Consider the following 19,445-nt stretch of genomic DNA (forward strand, 5'->3'; position numbering starts at 1 on the left):
CACACACACACACACACACACACACACACACACACACACACACTGTTTCTGTCCTGATGGAAAGAATAATAATATGGGGTTTCTTCTTTGTTAAGTGAGAGGTTATTATTGAGCACTTGTCTCACCCAACGTGGGCTATCGTCGGTAAATTTGAAACTTATCTTCTATATACATTTTCAATAATAAATTTAGTTTAATCCTTTATCCAAGTGTAAGCAAACAAAGTTTGCACCTGAAGTAACTTTAGGACTGAGGCAACTCGTGGTAAAGGTGGACCAAGCTCTCATCACTTCTCTTAGTATCTCCCATAATGCAAAGCACATCTCCTTGCAGACATGCTATGAATTAAGGGAAGAGCCACTACCCAGACCGGTTTTGACCTTTATTGAGGTCTCGTCAGTGGGAGCCAGACCCAGAGGCGGTGATAATAAGGTGGAAGCCTGGGTCTGGCTCCCACTGATGAGACCTCAACAAAGGTCAAAACCGGTCTGGGTAGTGGCCCTTTCCTTAATGCATAGCATTATACATGTCTGCAAAGAGATGTACTTTGCATTGTGGGAGATACTAAGACAAGTAGTGATGAGAGCTTGGTTCACCTTTACCAAGAGTTGCCTTAATCCTGAAGATACTTCAGGCGCAAACTTCGTTTGCTTATACTTGAATAAAGATTAAACTAAATTTATTACAGTCTGACCAAGTGCAAAAAAACTTCCAACATCTTTCTCTAAATCCAGAGTAATTTAAAAATAAGGTGAGGCACTTTTTGGCAACTCGTATAGGTAAATATGACCTCTTCATTGCTTCCACCTTATTATCACCACCTCTGGGTCTGGCTCCCTCTGATGAGACCTCAATAAATGTTGAAACCGGTCTGGGTAGTGGCCCTTTCCTTAATGCATAGCATTATACATGTCTGCAAAGAGATGTGCTTTGCATTATGGGAGATACTAAGACAAGTAGTGATGAGAGCTTGGTTCACCTTTACCACGAGTTGCCTCAGTCCTGAAGATACTTCAGGTGCAAACTTTGTTTACTTACACGTGGATAAAGGATTAAACTAAATTTATTATAGTCAAACCAAGTGCAAAAAACTTCCAATATATTTTCGAGACGCTTGTGTCTCGAAATGTCCTGTGCGTTGTAGTCTGTTGCTTTATGGTAGAAAGCGTGGGACATTTTTGAGCATTTGGCTTGCCCGTTGTTGGCTATACGTAGTAAGTTTGAAAGTTTACTTACTCGGAAAAGATTTAGGACGCTTGTATATTGTAATGTTTTATTTAGTTCTATTTACTGTAGGCTACCGATTATAGTATTAATGAGTCAGTGAAGAGATTAATGAAAATAATTTTGCTGCCGCTTTGCCTAGAAAAATGTTGATCTACAAAAAGCTGACTATCGGTAAAGCTATACAACTGCGGCATGTAGTGTACAGTTATCATATCTAGTTATCATATCCTTAAGTATTTGGTTACAGCTTCTCATTGAATGGGTGCAGAACATCAGGACTGTGGTTATTGCTGTACAACCAAGGCGCGTTGAACGCTGTTCATTTATTATGGATATAATGTGTAGTTTGATGACTGTTGAATCTGCCGTGTAACTCCTGGTAAGCGAACTATTTGTCAGACGTCTGATATAGGAGCAACTTGTATAGACGTTTTATATACGAGCAATTTAAATTACGTGTTTAGCTAGATGAAGTCAATTAAGTAACGGGTATAGTTTTGTATTGTCTTTTTTTTTTCTTTTAGAGACGTAATCAACATTCGTCGTGAAGAGAAGCCCTTTATCTAGTTATATTATTAGTATTATTATTATTATTTGAAACCTCCAGGGAGTCCAAAGACTCATCGAGGGAGTGCACCTGCTGTACAACTGTCTCCACCACTCATTCACTAATTATCCACCAACTGACCTCAACGCCATCTACCGCAGACCACCACTACTAGTTTTTCCACAGATAATCACAAACATCCATGCCCAGGGCGGGATTCGAACCCGTAGCCTTTTGGCTGAAGAGCGGATACGCTAACCACTCAGCCAGCCAGGCCGGCTATATCCTTAATATCCTTAAAGTATTGGGCTACTGGTTGCCACGGGATGGGTGCAAGAACATGAGAACTATTGTTAGGCTATATGCCGCCCGTACGGAAGAACTATTTTGCGACTCTACATTCAAGAAAATATGCAATTTTTTGAAGCGGTATTTTCATGGTTGAGATACAATATTGTACGTTTGTCTCCCTTCAAACTTTCTGTAGGCATTTCATTAGTTGCGTAGTGAACATGACCATTTCGCCCTTCCTGGGATGCTTGTCTTGTGAATAGAACTGTAGTGCCTTTATCTGCGTTGAAGTCGATTCGCCATTTCTTGAACCATTGCTCTAGTTTCTAGATTGCTTTTGTAGTTTATATAATTGATATCTGTCCGTTAAGAATTGTTCCTTCTAATTTTGAGAAGAAGCACATATAGTAAACAGGAGGGCGCTAGTATTCATGCACGCACGTGCTGCTTTTCTTCTCTGTGTTTTGTGTATATTTTTTGTTATATATATTTTTATATATAATTAGTTCATTTTTTGTGACGTATGTTTAATATATTAAACGTGCTATTGTGTGAAGATGATTACCTCTAGATCTTTTGTTAAGAAAACAAAAAAAGGCGGTGTGTTGAAAACTGTGCGGGAGCACTACCTTAGAGATGATATTGGCTGTGGATCATTCCTTTGCACTGATTGCCCTGGCCTTCAAAAGGGTTTGCTAGAAAATAAACCGATTGGCTACAGCGAATTATGTTCGTTTCCTCACTACATTATTCCAGATACTAATGTTCTGTTACATCAGGTAAGAATAAAATTTAATAATATATTTTTGTTATGTGTAGTGCTTAATGGCCATTCATCAAAGTCCGTTGGTATCCAACTCTAGATATACTGATGTTTTTAAAAATATTTAAGGGCGGAAGGGGGGGAGGGTGTTCATTAGTGCTATTGTATAAATCTTGACTGAAAAGAAGATGCATTTGAAGTCGATGTTTTCGCGAGAGGTCACAACACCACACGATCTCTATTCACTCTACATTATTTGCCACACATACAAATAATTTTTGTTCGTTAATTGAAATGAAAGTGGGAAACAAGAGGGAAGTAATGTTTTTTTTTTTTTAATTTTGAAATATGAACAAGCACTTACATTTGTTTTATCATACGTATATACATATCTATAACACATGTGCAAATAGGCGGTCAGTCTGCATATGAGATTAAGGCCAGTAAGACAAAATATACAGTTGATTGTTGCTATTTTCATCCATCAGACTCACTGCACATAAATTCCACATTATTTTCCCTGCATAACCTATGCATTATGACCCTCCTTCTCAGCTCAACTCTGTCATGCCATGGCAACAGACTCATGTCTTAAACTTTCTCACCCTTTTCTTTTGCTACATCCAGTAATTATTTCACATGAAATGTTTGGAAAACAAAAAATATTTTCTTTGTGTGTGATACAGCATCATTCCTATTAATGTATTGGGACATACCATTTAATAAATAAAAATTGCACGTTTTTTTGCCATATTATTTTAGTGGGATTACGTTTGGAGAAAATTAGAGGCTAGGGATCTTGTAGTTATGGTGTATAGGAATTTGAAGGTCACATAGCAAAAATTGCAAATACAATCTAGAGGATAATTGTGATGTTGGAACAAACATTGGTATATAAGAAGATAAGCAAGTCATTTTGCCTCTTTACAAGGTCCGGTATGACTACTTTGACTAGTGGTTACAGATTTGGTCTCCTTGGTTCTGAGGAAAGGCAAAGATGATATTAGGATTATGGATTGTTGATTATGAGGATAGATGTGAACTCTAGATGCATGCTCGCAAATAGGAAAAAGAAGAGTGATGTGGTAGATACCTATAAATTTCTGAAAGATACTGGTTGATGTAATTTTTTGTTATATGGAGGAGGACAAAGGGTCATCTATGGAAGTTTGCATGTAATTAAGAAATGAGTGAGAGCTATGTTTTTTTCTCTTGCAGAGCAATGAATAAGTACAGTAATCCACTGTTTATACAACTTTCCAAAATGACCCCTCAATTAACTGATCCTCTATATGTCAATTGACTTCTGATACAGCACCATGTAATTGTACTTTGATTATTCGACCTTCAGTTATCAGAGCATTGATTTGCCTTTCCAGAATGGTAAGGCAAATTAATGTCTAATGTCAAACTATCTGTCAAATGGTGGTCAGATAGTTTTACAGTTTTCCCATTTAAGTGGTTTGTGCATGTAGTGTGAATTAGTTCAAGGGGTGTGACAACTAGTGTTAGTGATGTATGGCTTCCCTCAGTCTGACTCCCTGGAAGTGTCTGATAATGATAATTATCTGTAACACATAACCAAAAATAATTTCAAGTTCATTTGTGTGACAATGAATGACAAGACATCAAGAATGTTATTGTGAAACATGTAATTTTATGATTCTGACATTTTTACAGCTTATGATTACTGCAAAACTGTAATAAGCTGTTTTGCTAAGATTAAAACACATATTTTCTTGTCTACTTTATATTTCTTTGAGACTTGAAAGTAATATTTTCCTATGTCAAGTTTCTTCCATGATGATAGGTATCATATTAGTGGGGCTGTCACCTTAGGGCAACTAGGGTGCTTGTTTTTGAGAGGAAAACTGCTGTCATATGCAATGAGTTGAAAAGCCCTTACAGATGCTCTTGTTTGCACAAGCTTTAAACAAGGACTTTTTTTTTCTCCAGTGTCATTTCTCGTTCTTCTGAATGTGCTATCCATAGCGCACACACATTCCCACCTGAGTCTCCAGACTCAGGTGGGAAAACTATTTAAATCAGATTCCTAAACTGTGGCACACTTTCTTCCCTGGGAGATAGGGGAGAGAAAGAAAGATGAGTTTACACTTGCTTAGATGTCATTTTTGAATGAAGTGATAATTTTTGGGATTTTTGGTTTCCTCTCCCCAATCTGTTTATTTACAAAAAAAAAAAAAAAAAAAGTTCTGCATAATTTTCAAATAAATTTGCTTCAGACAGTTTTGTATTTAGTAGGTTATAAATCTTTTTAAAGCTTCTTTGAGATTTTAGAATATATTCCATTGCTATGTTTCTAATCTGAAGAAGAGGAAGATTAGAACACTGCCACTGTTAATGTCATCAACCTTTTCTGTCATCTTTCTCATGAGTGCAGTATCATTTAAAAGTGACCACTCCCACTTAAATTATCATCAAATTCTTGATATGTATCCTTGGAGGGAATACAGGATATTATGATGGTACTACATGAAACTTCCGATCAACAATTTTCCTCCAAATTAATCTGTTATCTGTCAAGACTCCAACATTATCAGATCTTATATTTCTGTCTGATAAGGCACTTTTTACTATATCAATCCACCTGGAAAAGAACACTTGTTTTGCTAATCTTACCTCTCCTATTCTTTGTGACCACACCACCTGAGATTAGCTCTCCTAACATGTTCCTGAATGCTAAGAATGGCAAGTTCTTTTCTAATATCCTCATTGTTAATGTGATACTGCCATTAATGGCATCTGTTCACTCCCCTAAATTTCTCAGAACTCATATCTACAGTCCCCAGCATTTGATGAAGTGTTTATTTCTAACCAAGTTCTCGGATTCATAACTTAAAATTTGTTTGAACACTTTCTTGTATACAGTTAATTTAGTGTTTTGACTAATTTCTTTATTAATCCATATAAATTTATACAGATGCCTAATTCTGTTGTCTATTTCTATATTTAATTTACTGTCTTCACTAAAAATTGTGCCTAAGTTGCTGAAATGTTTTACTTGTTCTGCAGGTTTTCCATTCAGGATACAATTGATGTTTTCATTGTTTCTGCCCATTTTCATTGTCTTTGTCTTTTTATTGCTGATTTTCATACCAAATTTATTACAACAGTTATTCAGTTTAGTCAGGTAATCTTACAGAATTGTACTGGATTTATTTATAAGTATAACATCATCTGCATAAAGTAAAGAGCTAAGATTAAATCACTGATTTTGATATCAGATTTAATACCACTTCATAATGTGATAGTGAATAGCAGTGGAGATAATGTGCACACGATTTAACATCAAGCCATCTTCCTGTACCTCATTCAATTCGATCTACTGACTTACAGCTTAAATAGAGACTATGTATTGCTCAATATAATGTCCCATTTCTGCCACATAACTGCAGTATTTTGAATAGCTTTTCTCTTCGCTCCTTGTTCCACAAATCCTTCTTATATTCCCAAGATTTCTCAACATTTCTTTAAAAGTGAAATTCTGATCCTGACAACATGTTTGGCCTGGATCCAGCTTGTTCTTCACCAAGCTTCACTTGCCACAGGCAAATTATCAGAGACAAGTGGGGAATGAATTTTCAACCTAATTCAAAATGTATTGCCTTATTTTCTTTGCATAATTTATGATTTTTTTTTTTCCATTTTAAAACATCTCATTTACTGTCAAGTTATGTGATCACAGGTGACCTCCAATGAATGTAATAAAGAACTTTTATTTTCAACAGGAGATAGTATCTTATGTAATTAATTTAATAAGTTAATTCCTTTGTAGACTGTTTGTTTCTGCCGACATTAGTTTGCATGAAGATATCGTCAACTGTACCTTGCCAATATTTCCCAAATGTAAAGTAATTCCAATCTATAACAACCAGAAGTGCTACTTATCTCTCACCTTCTGTTATAAAGTAAAAGTTGACCTGCATCCAAATGTTATTGAAGTAAATAGTCAACTATTCTCAGACAACATTTTATTTTGCATAACTTGCAAGGTATTACCATTTTTATAAAAATCAGAGATACCCTTCACTGCAAACTATAATTCTCCTAGCACCATCTTTAACCCTAAATAGGTATGCAATAGTATTGGTGTAAGCTTTTTCACAATTTACAACATGAATTGTAATTCATGTTGTAAATTGTGAATGCTGATGAAATGAATGCTTAGTGTAATTATGTAGGTGAACATACGTGATGAAAAGGTTTTTTGATAGTGTTAGTTTAAAAGCAAAGTTATCTTTGCAAAGATGAGCTGGAAACTGGATCATGTTATTGGCATGACATCGCAACAAGTTAGCCCAACTCATTTGGTACTGTTGTCCATTTTCTGTTATTTTTGTAAACTTTATTATCTCTTTCCTATTGAATTATTTTTATGAATAAGTTATATACAATGACCTTTCATTATGGACAATAAATGGAAGTGCAAAAAAAAAAAAAAAGTACTGAATAATTACAACAATATATTTACACCTGATATGTATGTCCCCATCTATCACTGGAATTTTGGTCGAATAAAGCATTAAAGATGGTGGATTACGTGATTGAAATGGGCTTTGTCTTTCGAGGCAGGTTTTGTAGCACATCTGAAGGTTCTCTGTCATCTTGGAGAAGAAGGGTTGAGATATCTGCTGGACATATCCATGTAATTTTATCCCATAGTTCATCAAGGTTTGAAGGTGGTCATGGTGGAATACCCAAAACAAAGGCATCAAGTGATGTGTGATCAGGAGAACATGAAGAGTATGGAATGAGCCTCCCAGTAAAGCATTCTGATAAATAAGCTTTGTAACTACGTGATGTGTGACTGGTTGCTCTGTCCTCTTGGAATATCTGTGCATGAAATGGAATGTTTTTTTGCTCAACACATCCTATACACTCCATATGAACTCTGTGTGAATAAAAATAATGCTCAACAATAAACTCCTTTTTCCTTCAACGTCAATACCATTGCTACAGCTAAATGTAATGGCATAGACTCTACACATGCTCTTTTATTATTGTGCATGGAGTCAAACAGCATATCTCATACTGTGTGTATTGAAGGGGTTTTCAAAGTTGAGTACTGTTTTTCACCTCGTAAACATTGGTGAAATGAATTCTGTTGTGTCATCTACTAAAAACAAGTTACTTTCGAGACATGGATAAGGAATTCAAGTGGTTGTATAGTGAAGTTTCATTCATTTATGCATAAAAAGTATCCTGGAACTGTTGACAGAAACTCTAAATTTTTGAAGTTTTTCACTTGGTTAGACTATAAATTATATATTTAGTTTAATCCTTTATCCAAGTGTAAGCAAACAAAGTTTACGCCTGAAATATCTTCAGGACTGGGGCAACTCGTGGCAAAGGTGGACAAACTTCTTTGCATTATGGGATACTAAGGCAGGTGATGAGAAGTTTGTCCACCTTTGCCATGAGTTTCCCAGTCCTGAAGATACTTCTGGCACAAACTTCGTTTGCTTACACTTGGATAAAGGATTAAACCAAATATATAATTTATAATCTAACCAAGTGAAAAAATTTCCAACATCTTTCTTTAATCCAGAGTAATTTAATAATAAGGTGTGACATTTTTTGGCAACTTGTATATGGAAATATGACTTCTGCATTGCTTCAACCTTGGTATCACCTCTGGGTCTGGCTCTCACTGAAGAGACCTCATTAAACGTCGAAACCGGTCTGGGTAGTGACCCTTCCCATAATGCATAGCATTATAATGTCTGCAAGGAGATGTGCTTTGCATTATGGGATACTAAGGCAAGTGATAAGAAGTTTGTTCACCTTTGCCACAAGTTGCCTCAGTCCTGAAGATACTTCACGTGTAAACTTTGTTTACTTACACTTGGATAAAGGATTAAACTAAATATATAATTTAAACTCTAGATTACTACAAGGTTTTCAAAGCCTTTAGTTCAATTTTCATAAAAAAAAGTGCTGTGACATTAACAGAATCATGTTAAAAAAAAAAAAAGAAAGATATCGGAAAGAACTTGATATCATTACGGCTAATCTAAGGTGTGGGATCCTTGAGAATAAGAGAGGAAAAGTTAGCAAAGAGATATTTAATTTCAGAATGGGGGGAAAAAGACCCAGAGGACAACCAACATTTTAGTGGATTGATGCTGTTAGTGGTGCCTCAGAAGACCAAAATGCCATACTGGCCAATATTGGCATCTTGGAAAATAACATTAATTTGGAAGAAAATTATTGATAAGAAGCTTATCGATAAGATCATATTTTCATAGTAATCCATATATATTCCTTGATGATATATATCAGGAATTTGATGGTGATGAAGTTTGGAAACTTATGAATTATACCAGAAATGGACTATCACTAGTGCTATAAAGTGTAATTAGAGATGGGTGAAGAATGATGATTTCTAAATGAAGATTAAAAACTAAGAGGCATTCTTCACTCTGAAGGGCAGGCATAATTATCAAAATTCCCAGTGTAATTGAGTACTACAATTGATTTTAATTGTGAAAAGTTTTTTTTTCTTGGTTATCAATAATAATAGACAATGTAAACAGTCTATTATTATTGATAACAAACAAAAGTTTGTGCATGAAGTATCTTCACAACTAAGTTTCTTATATATAGAGATGGAATCATTTGCCTTACTATTCCATAATGCAATGCACACATAATGCAATCCTTTCATATGTGTATATGGGACAGTTACTCTTCCCATAATTCATAGCAATATACACATCTTTATGCTTTTCATTATGGGATACTAAGACAGTTAATGCGAGATCAACTGTCTCTATATGTATATAATTAGCTTAATCATGAAGATACTTCATGTGCAAATTTTGCTTACTTATGCTTGAGGTATAGGATAAAAACAAGAATATGATTTTGATACCTTTTTTTTTTTTTTTGATGCATGATTATAATTGTTCATAAAGTATTTGTTACTTTTCCAGATGGATGTTCTCCAAGAAGATGTTTTTCAGAATGTTATAATTCTTCAGACAGTTCTTCAAGAATTAAGACACCGGCATGCCTCAGCATACAGTCGGATTAAAGAAATTCTGACTAATCCTGATCGTCACTTTTATTCATTTACAAATGAACATCACAGGTATAAGTAATTTGTTGAATATATATATATGTGTGTGTGTGTGTGTGTGTGTGTGTGTGTGTGTGTGTGTGTGTGTGTGTGTGTGTGTGTGTGTGTGGAAATTGGTAAAAATTTATGGTAATCCCACAGATGAGAAACTATACTATACTAATACTGTGAAATGACAAAATCCAGAAGAAATTAAAAAAAAAAAAATGAATGCTTGCAGACTACTTTTTAGAAAATGAAGAAAGCAGGCTCTTCTTGAGGACAGTAGTATAGAGAATGAATAAAGAGAAAGAAAAATTTGTTCGGTGAGCTTAGAGAGTAAGCTGGAGAAATGGTGTGCTGGATTATTTGGACAGCAACAGTGGAAATGTAGAAAATACAAACAGGAGAAACACAAATGGATGTGTGTAATAGATGGAGGTGAACTAGGGAGATAGTCATAAGTAATCTAAATATTCTGTTCTCTGTTAAGTCAAGATTTTCAATGTTTGGATGGATTTGTGATTTGTATGTACAGTTAATAGCAGTTCAGAAATAGAGTGACGTCTGAAGAGAAAGGAAAATCTATTTCTCAGATTCTAAGCTGTGATTATGCCAAGAAACAGTGTGGAAGCTAATAATAAATTTAGTTTAATTCTTTATCCAAGTGAGAGCAAACAAAGTTTGCACCTGAAAATATCTTCAGGACTGAATATGGTGTTGTACTATCTTACCCTTTACAACACCAGGCAACTCGTAGCAAAGGTGGAGCAAGCTACCAACACTCCTATCACAGTATCTCCCATAATGCAAAACACATCTCCTTGCAGATATGTATAATGTTATGCATTAAGGGATTGACCACTACCTAGTCTAGTTCAGTGGAAGCTAATATTATCCCAGGAAATCTCATGTTTATCTAGATAATTGGATATGGTCAAAAGTAAGATTAAAGAAAAAGAGTTCTTTTTTTTGCAAGAAATAAAACAAAAGTTTTGGTAATGGTTATCAGAATTCCACCCAAGAATCATTTGGATGTCAGAAAATTTAGGATCATAAAAGTATTTCAGGTTTCTTGGTTTTTTTGTAGTGCAAACCAGAAAGAGGAGTGCAGTGTACTATCAGCAGTACTGTGGATTGAGTTTAAGTCAAGTAGATTAGGATTAGTCATTGATATAGAGAAGGAAGAGAGCAAATAAAAAAAAAAGGATTGTGGTATCCTAGCATTAGTTGTAAAACTTAATAAAGATTCACCTATCATCACATACATAAATGTGTAATGAGAGAAAATTAACCCAGTTGTAAAAGTCACAGAGAGAGAGAGAGAGAGAGAGCATGCTTCTAAGAATTCATTTAATAGCACTTTGGAATGGTCTTCTTTTTCATACTGTTTTTTCCTCAAGGATGATAGTCCTTGACTGTTCAAGAAGCACATCAGTAAACAGGTTCCTTCTCCTTCCTTGACCACTTACCTATACATGGCAATTATGCTATAATCTTTGCAACCTCTCAAGTGGGAGGTTTAATATTAAAAAAATCATGAGCAGCTAATTATGTTTTGCCAAACTTGTTATGGCATTTATCTAAAAGTGGCTGACATAAGCAAAATGATCCTCCACCCCCTCCCCCATGGACTGACACCAGTAGAATCCATACTAGCAGTTGTTTATTGAGAGGCTTTTTAGATAGCATAGCTTTAATTCTTTCTGAAGGAATGAAAATTTGATTTTTCCATTAGAATATACTTTTCCAATAAAATATAAAAGCATAAGGTGACACAAAACAGGAGAGTTCAGAGTTGAAGCGCAAACATTTTGAACTATTTGAGAAATATCATGACCTGAAGACTGTTTGGTTGGAGATTGGGCAAGATTCTTTTGATTTCTTTTTGGTGAAAAAAAAATCAAAGGAGGTACAGTATTTGAACATGGAGATTCAAAAGCCAAAGTTTACAGTTGCTGTTTCAAAATTAGATTACGATATATTGATAATTTGCTTTCATTCGTTTCAAGAACAACCTTAGCACACTTCTTGAAGAAACAAGAAGACAAATAGTGATTACCGTATTTGGCATATAAGACGCACTTTTTTCTTTGAAAATATGTCTGAAAAACAGGGTGCGTCTTATACGCCGATACTCAGTTTTTTATTATTTTCATTTCTGGAAATTTTCTCTGTTCCAAGTTATGTAGAGTTCAGTGGACGTACATGCGCTGTCATCGACGATCACAGCTGTGTTCCTGTTCGTTTAAACTTTCCAATTGTTGTCGCGATTGTTGTAATGGTGATAGATTTCTGCTGTTAAATTTTCTCTAAATTTCTTGGCAAATTATGGCTGGAAAACGTCGGCATTGCTACAATATTGCATACAAGCTACGTATGATTGCGTATGCTAAAGAACATAGGGCTGCAGAGAGGCATTTCAGGCCACCCCCAACTGGGAAAATGATAAGAACTTGGTAGAATCAGGAAGAGGTAAAAAATCTTTTTTTCCTAAAAAATGTGTACAAAAAATAGGGCGTGCGTCTTATATGCCGCCAAATACGGTAATAAGATTTCATGTGACTTCCACCCATGAATGGTTATCAACCCACAGTACATTAGTATTGTGGGTGGGTTAAAGATTTTTTTCTGCTTTTTTATTAATTTTATACATTTCTTGTATTTTTTATTTATTTTTTGCATAAAGCAGAAAGCTTGCTTCAGAAGCCAGACGAACATTTTCAAGCAACTTCATGCCTCCATAAGCTGGGTGGTCTCACATCTACATTCCATGCCCACGATGGGATATAAATTTGCAGCCTGTTTGGAGAGCAGATATGCTAATCATTCAGCCATCCAGGCCAGCAAAGTGATGAAATTTTAAAATGTTTTGCATGCATATGATAATTGTTTCAGTGATGCATTCCATTAAAATATTTGGATTAGAAGACTAGGAACAATTATCCAACCGGGAAAAAGGTTGATCATTCCACTTGACATTCATATAATGCTGGAAAACAATGGTGAATGTTGCTCTGCTGGAGGAGAAATTAATACTCTGTTGTGATTGAACTTGCCTAGAGCACATGTCCAGTTACTATTGCTCTAGGCAAGTTTCATATGTTGTCATATCTCATTTATCATTTTATATGCTACTGTTATCATTTGCCTATCAGAATATCCTCTAATCCTAACTAGTCTCTAGTGGTGCAGTTGGAAAAGGAAAGCTAATTGGGATCAGAATCATTAAAAGAAGATAACCACACTATTCAGAGAGTTGGACTAGAGAGAATCAATCATTTAAAGAAAGGAACTTTGAAATCTTCCACAAGGTTATAGATACCACAAATAAATTTGGTAGGATGAGCCAGATTTTAGCCAGAGAAAATCAAAAAGAGGAGAGATTATTAATTGGATGTTCAGTGACCAAGAGTTAACATATGTGCACTAATGCCATGGTTGAGATGAAAAGTGAGATGCATAGTGAATAAAAAAGTGATGATAGCTGAGTTTCTCTTAGGAAAAATGTTGGAATAGGAAGAAGCATCACTGATATTGGAACTAATGGCATGTTAGTTCCAGTCTCTCAATGATTAGAACTTTGAAATCTTCCACATTAAAAACTTTCTTTGTGACATTTCATGAGTATTGTCTTGATAAGTTGAGAATGGAGGAGATATGAAATATACAGTAATGGATTCTCTGTTAAGCAATACATACAAATAATTTCACTTCTTACAAAACATGGTTTTTGTTGTTTCTGGCACTCCCTCTGGGCACATCACACCTAGCAGTAGTAGTAGTAGCAGGAGGATTATTTGCTAGCAGACATAGAATCCTACTAGAGCATTACCATTAGTTTTGGTTAGTATAATATGTAGTTGCCAACTTATAGATCCTATAAAGAAAAGAAAAGTCTAATGTAATTTTGAAAACATGGTTTATACATTCGTCATAGTTTTAGTACAATGACTACATAATGTAAAGTTTTAAGAATTATACCTTAATTTACTGGAAATCTAGTTTTATAAGCCAGCAGTCCTTCTTCATCAGGAGCTTATTGATATTATAATAAAAAGATAAATGCATATACCATTAGGATGTTAAAAATACGTTTAGATATAGGTTATCAGTTAAAAATTATTTTAAAAAATAGTGATATATTTGGAATATGTGTAGATGGTAGCATAGATATCAATTCTACTTCTGAAGGTTAGCTATTTTTATGATACTGCATAGAAAGCTCTGTGAGGGAAGAATTGTTAAAATCGGATGACTTAGAAGAAACAATAAGAGGTGAATATATATATATATATCTTTAGCTGTTAAAAAGGCCTTCAAACAGATGAATATCAGTACACATAGTTTCCTCCATAACAACTGATGGTTGTCCTGGCATAATAGGGAGAAAAACAGGTTTTTAAATCTATTTGAAAATACCTTGAATGCCCAGTAGTAGGATTTCATTTGCACTGTACATTAAAAAAAAAAAAAAAAAAAAGGAAACGGTATTTATCTATGAGACTACTTATTTAAGTTATGCACTGTCATTGCAAAGATTTGTTGAAATACATTTATTTTTACATGATCACAAAAAAGAATTTAAAGAGTTGTCAGATGAAAAACAGCTTTCTAAATTAATGTTTTTAACAGATTTAGCAATGTGTTTAAATTGTTTATTTTTAAAACTACAAGGAGAAAAAGTATATTGACATTATGTACGAACATAAAAAGATTTAAAAACTAGGGTATTAAATATTTTCAGAATTTAATGGAATTTATTGATAATCAGAAAAATTTGAATAGTCTAGTAATGAGTTGATTGATACCTGTTGAAACAATATAGATTCAGGAGTAATTTGTTCAAAGATTTAAAGATTTTACAAAAATGAAAAATTTTTTTTTTTAAATATCCTGATTAATGTTCTGCTAATATAATTCAAAATTATTCAAATCTTGCCTTGTTAAATTTACCTAATTTTAAATTTGGGTGAGAGTGGAGAGCATGAATAAAAGAAAATTTTAATATGGATGATGAAACACCAACTCTGAAGAAGTCTACTAAATTTACCTGGCAATGCACAAATCATCACGACATCCAGAGCTTTAACCACTGCTACCTTACCGGCCATTATGGATCAAATATGCATCCTCATGCGCTTTGTATCCATCATATATTTGAATGTAATATCAATGGTATTACAATTTTAATATGCACTTCGCATCCATGATAAACTTGACATATATATACATCTTGTCCAGTTGCGTGGTTAAAGACATATCTCTGAAACATTCATCAGTGGAGTTTGGATAGTCTTAACAATTTCAGTGCTAGCTGAACACAGCTCTGCCTTATTTCTCTCTCTCACACACAGCCCTCTCTTCCAGCCTTAATTTTGACAACACTCAAATTCCTATGCATGATGAGTTTCATCTTCTTGGGATAACACTAACCTCAAATCTCTCTTGGTACAAACATATTACAAATATTGCTGCCTCTTGCTTCCAAAAAATTAGGTTTTCTCTTTTGCTTGAAGCATTATTTAACTCCAAATGGCTGCTAACTGTATACAAATCACAAATCTGTCCAACCATTGAATATTTCTTTGTGGTACTCCTAAGATCGTAAAGATACTGGACTCTGTGCAGAAGAGAACAGTCAGACTGATTAATGACCTTTCTCTGATGTATCCTGAAAATAAATTATTTCAGTTTTTTTTTTTTTTAATTTTTTTTTTAGACATACCTATTCACAGCATATTATTATATGCATGTTGCTTAAGTTTTCCTAATTTTGTGACAAAAAATTTTTAATTTTCCATCATGATCTTCATTGAGTCATAGAGAATGCATCTTCCAGTCACCGTTTCTTATAAACAGAAAAGCTCAGGGAGCTATGCAAACAAACCTCCTTTCTTATTTTAAAAAGAAATCTAAAGAGCCTGCAACTGATCCAAAAACTGCAGAAGATGATCCAGTTTATCCTGATAATCCACAACCAGGACTGGATCCCATTATTTTCTTTTTATAACATAAATGAATTTCCATTCCAGTCAGTGTATTTCAAAAATTAAAAATTAATTCCAGACAACTTTTAAACTAGTCAACAAGATTTTTTCTATTCTGCCTTCTACTAAAGGCGAACTTCCTTTTTTGTTTTTTTTAAGCTCACCTTGGATTGTACTAGATGACACGTACTGTAGACAGCCAGCAATTAGAAAATATGGATTACATCCATTTTCTGGTCTTGCAGGATGTGGAGTTTCTGCTGGTCACAGGATCCTGTAGAGACAAGAATTCTTCACAAGTGATTTCAAAATTGAGAGAACTCTTCAAAGAATGCTATAAAGATCCTTGCAATTTTACACCATCACAGTGATGGTGTAAAAGTTCAAAATTCTGGGAAATGGTAACTTTTACTAACAATCTAATGTTAATTCATAATATGTACTTGCAATTCATTTGAAAACATTTTCTAACCCCCCCCCTCCACACACACACTGAGTTGAATATCTGCTGGTTTGAGAACTCTAGTAATTTCCTTGGTTTCCTTAAAAAATTATGGAAAATTCTATTTTGTGTTGCCACTACTACCAAAAATAAGTTATTGCCCACTCTGTGGGCAGATCAAAAACTGTATCTGATGGGCAGTCATGTCCTGTCCTGCTGTTTTTAGGGAATTACATATTGCCCCTCGCACTTCACAAAAATAATGAAATTGCTGATAAAATTAAAGAGACGATGGAAATGGCAAAAAGGAAAGCTGCTCATCTGGATCTGTGTTTAGAAAAATGGAATAGTTACTCTTATTGTAGGTTGATGAGTTAAATGCAAGAAATATTTCTCTCACACAGTGTTATTTGCGATAAAGCAAAGAGTTTGATGGAACTTATTGAAATATATTCCATTTCATTTGTGTCAATTTGATATGCTGGCATCTCCAGGAACCTAATGTAAATCAAGGATCTAATCTGTGTTTATATATTTATACTTGTATCCATAGGTTGATTTAGTGTGTTCATTATTTTTTACACACACATTTTATAATAACTTCACACTAATAATCTTTAATTGTATGTGCACTCCGGCAATTTTTTATACAGATATTATAATACAATTTAATTATTTTTATTTTAATAAATTTTTCTTTTAAAATTTCTCTTTATATATGCTTTTACCTCCCTGTAATGAGCCTTGTGCTCCATTGCGTATTATGTGTTTAGATATTTACAGTCCCCCACAGGTTCCTGATTGTATCATGTGACTGACCAGAGAGTGGTAGAAAGAAATCACTGTATAGTGTCTGTCGTCATTCCATTCTTACCTCATATAACTGTGCATTCACTGATGATGTGATGACATACTTATTTGAAGTCTGAAGTGGTTTGAAAAAACTTTTGTGTTTGGTCTCTAGAGCAGGGTTTCTGGATTGTGTAAAAACTAATTTAAAAAAATATAAGAAAACCATAAAATTAATAAAATAGAAAAAAATCTTATTCCATCAATGGTATGAATGTATGATTGGTTTACAAAAAAATTTGGGTGGGAACTACAAAAAAAAAAAAAGGCTTTATTTTGTCTTTATGGAATTTATGCTTGTAGTAAGGTCATCTGGTTCAAGATTTTCTCACCTAAGTTTATAGCTTTTCATTTGCTGCCCTCTTATTTCTGACCATTGCACATATTTGTATTTATGTGTACATTTGCTTTAAGTTAAAAACAACAATATAATTAATTATCAAGTATAATTTAGATTCCTTTTAGATCCTTCATATTCCTGGAACCTGAGCCTTATTAAGTTTCATACTACTGATTTCTTTCTCTCTCAGAAGGTTTATATATTAAAATTTCATTAGTTCACTAATCACTGTGCAATAAATTAATCATTTTGTTTACAACAAATTTGTGTCCTTCTCTGAATGTAGTTACAAAGTATTCATTTTATTTGTCATTATTTGTTTCTTGTATGATCTTCTAAAGGATCAGTATAAGTTATACATTCTCTTTTTTTTATTATGAAATCTGTATACAAATACTTCAAAAACATTGAAATATAGCTAAAAACCATAGTCCAGGAGCTCACCAAGATTCTTGGAACAGATTTATTAATAAAATAGAAAAAGACATATATGGAAGACAAGACATAGCCTACAAAATAATAAGGAAATTAAACAATGAAGAAAGATACAGCACAAATTAACATAATATAAGAGAAACAAGGGATAGAAAATTAAGAATTTTCTATCCCTTGACTAAGAATTAAGATTGGTATGACCCATATTTATTAACAGAACATAATTAAGAAATCAGTACCAATATGGATCCGCTTAGATTAGAACTAAAAGAATCAATAAAGGTATTAAAAAATAGAAAATCAACTGGATTATATGGTGGCATAAATACAGTTTTGGGAATATGGTGGAGAATATTTACATCACAGATTCTTAAAAATAATAACTGTTGGAGTAAATGTGAGCTTCCATCAGCTTGGTCAAAAGCTAAGGTTATATTTAAGAAAGGAGACCTGATTGTGGAAATTACGATGGATTAAGTTTATTAAATACAATCTACTCTCAGGAGAACAAAATGGTTTCAGACATGGAAGATTATGCATAGACAGTATTTATGTGTTAAAACAAATTATTGAAAAACTTAAGTTAGAGACTCATCTGGCATTTATAGATTATGAGAAGCTTTTGATAAAGTACACAGAAAAATTATGGAATATGAAAAAGACAGGGATATCCATTACATTTGGTACAAGCTATACAAAGTTTATATAAAGATTCAAAAATACAGTTACAGTTAGGTAATAAATTAACAGAAGAGATTGAAATTAAGGTGTTAGACAGCGATGTAGCTTATCTCCAACTCGATTCATAAATACAGTAAAAATCCATTTTTATGTTCCCGCAATTTACGTTTTCCTGCCATTTACGTCATTTTCCAGTTGGTCCCATCTTAAGGCCTATTGTTACGATATATTGTTTTTCCACTATTAATAACTTGATGTGGATGTTATTTCTCGTGATTTGTGGTTTTTTCCTCTGGTGGCAACACTGATTTTCGAATCGATTTCTGCAGAAATCTGTGCATTTCTGTTCCCAGATGGCGTTGCTTTCGAACCAAAAAATATTTTCAATGTTGATGAAACTGGACTCTTTTATAACATTCTGCCAAGTAAAACATTGTGTTTTAAAGGAGACAAGTGTCACAGTGGAAAGCTCAGCAAGCAGAGGGTAACTGTTTTGCTCATGGTCAATGCTGATGGATCAGAAAAATTACCTCCACTGGTAATTGGTAAATTTAAAAAGCCAAGGTGTTTTAAGAACACGAAAAATATGCCTAGTATGTATGATGCCAACAGCATAGCATGGATGACCAGCAGCATCTTCACATCCACCATACATGCTCTGGATGCTAAAATGGAGGCAAATCACTGCAAAATACTACTATTGCTAGACAAATGTCCTGACACTCTGAAGATCTGCAGAAAAATCTTCCTCAGAAAAATTAGATTAGTGTTCTTTCCCCCTAATTGTACAAGTGAACTT

The 19,445-nt window shown here is 33.9% G+C and overlaps 1 protein-coding gene across 2 annotated transcripts in view; it reads left to right on the top strand.

The window, feature by feature from the left end:
* The first annotated feature begins 2,493 nt into the window (after nt 1–2,493).
* Nucleotides 2,494–19,445, top strand: part of Dis3 (exosome complex exonuclease RRP44-like protein Dis3) — a 310,868-nt gene continuing 293,916 nt past the window's right edge. For both annotated transcript variants that reach the window (XM_090392656.1, XM_090392657.1), the window contains exons 1-2: nt 2,494–2,844; nt 9,785–9,942. In XM_090392656.1, the coding sequence (XP_090248782.1) occupies nt 2,623–2,844; nt 9,785–9,942 (380 nt within the window). In that variant the 5' untranslated portion in view covers nt 2,494–2,622. The remainder of the gene's footprint in view (nt 2,845–9,784; nt 9,943–19,445) is intronic.

This window comes from Typopeltis vanoorti, chromosome 5 (assembly GCF_054136105.1).
Source record: "Typopeltis vanoorti isolate ZY-2024b chromosome 5, IOZ_Tvanoo_1.0, whole genome shotgun sequence".
NCBI classification, from domain to species: Eukaryota; Metazoa; Arthropoda; class Arachnida; order Uropygi; family Thelyphonidae; genus Typopeltis; species Typopeltis vanoorti.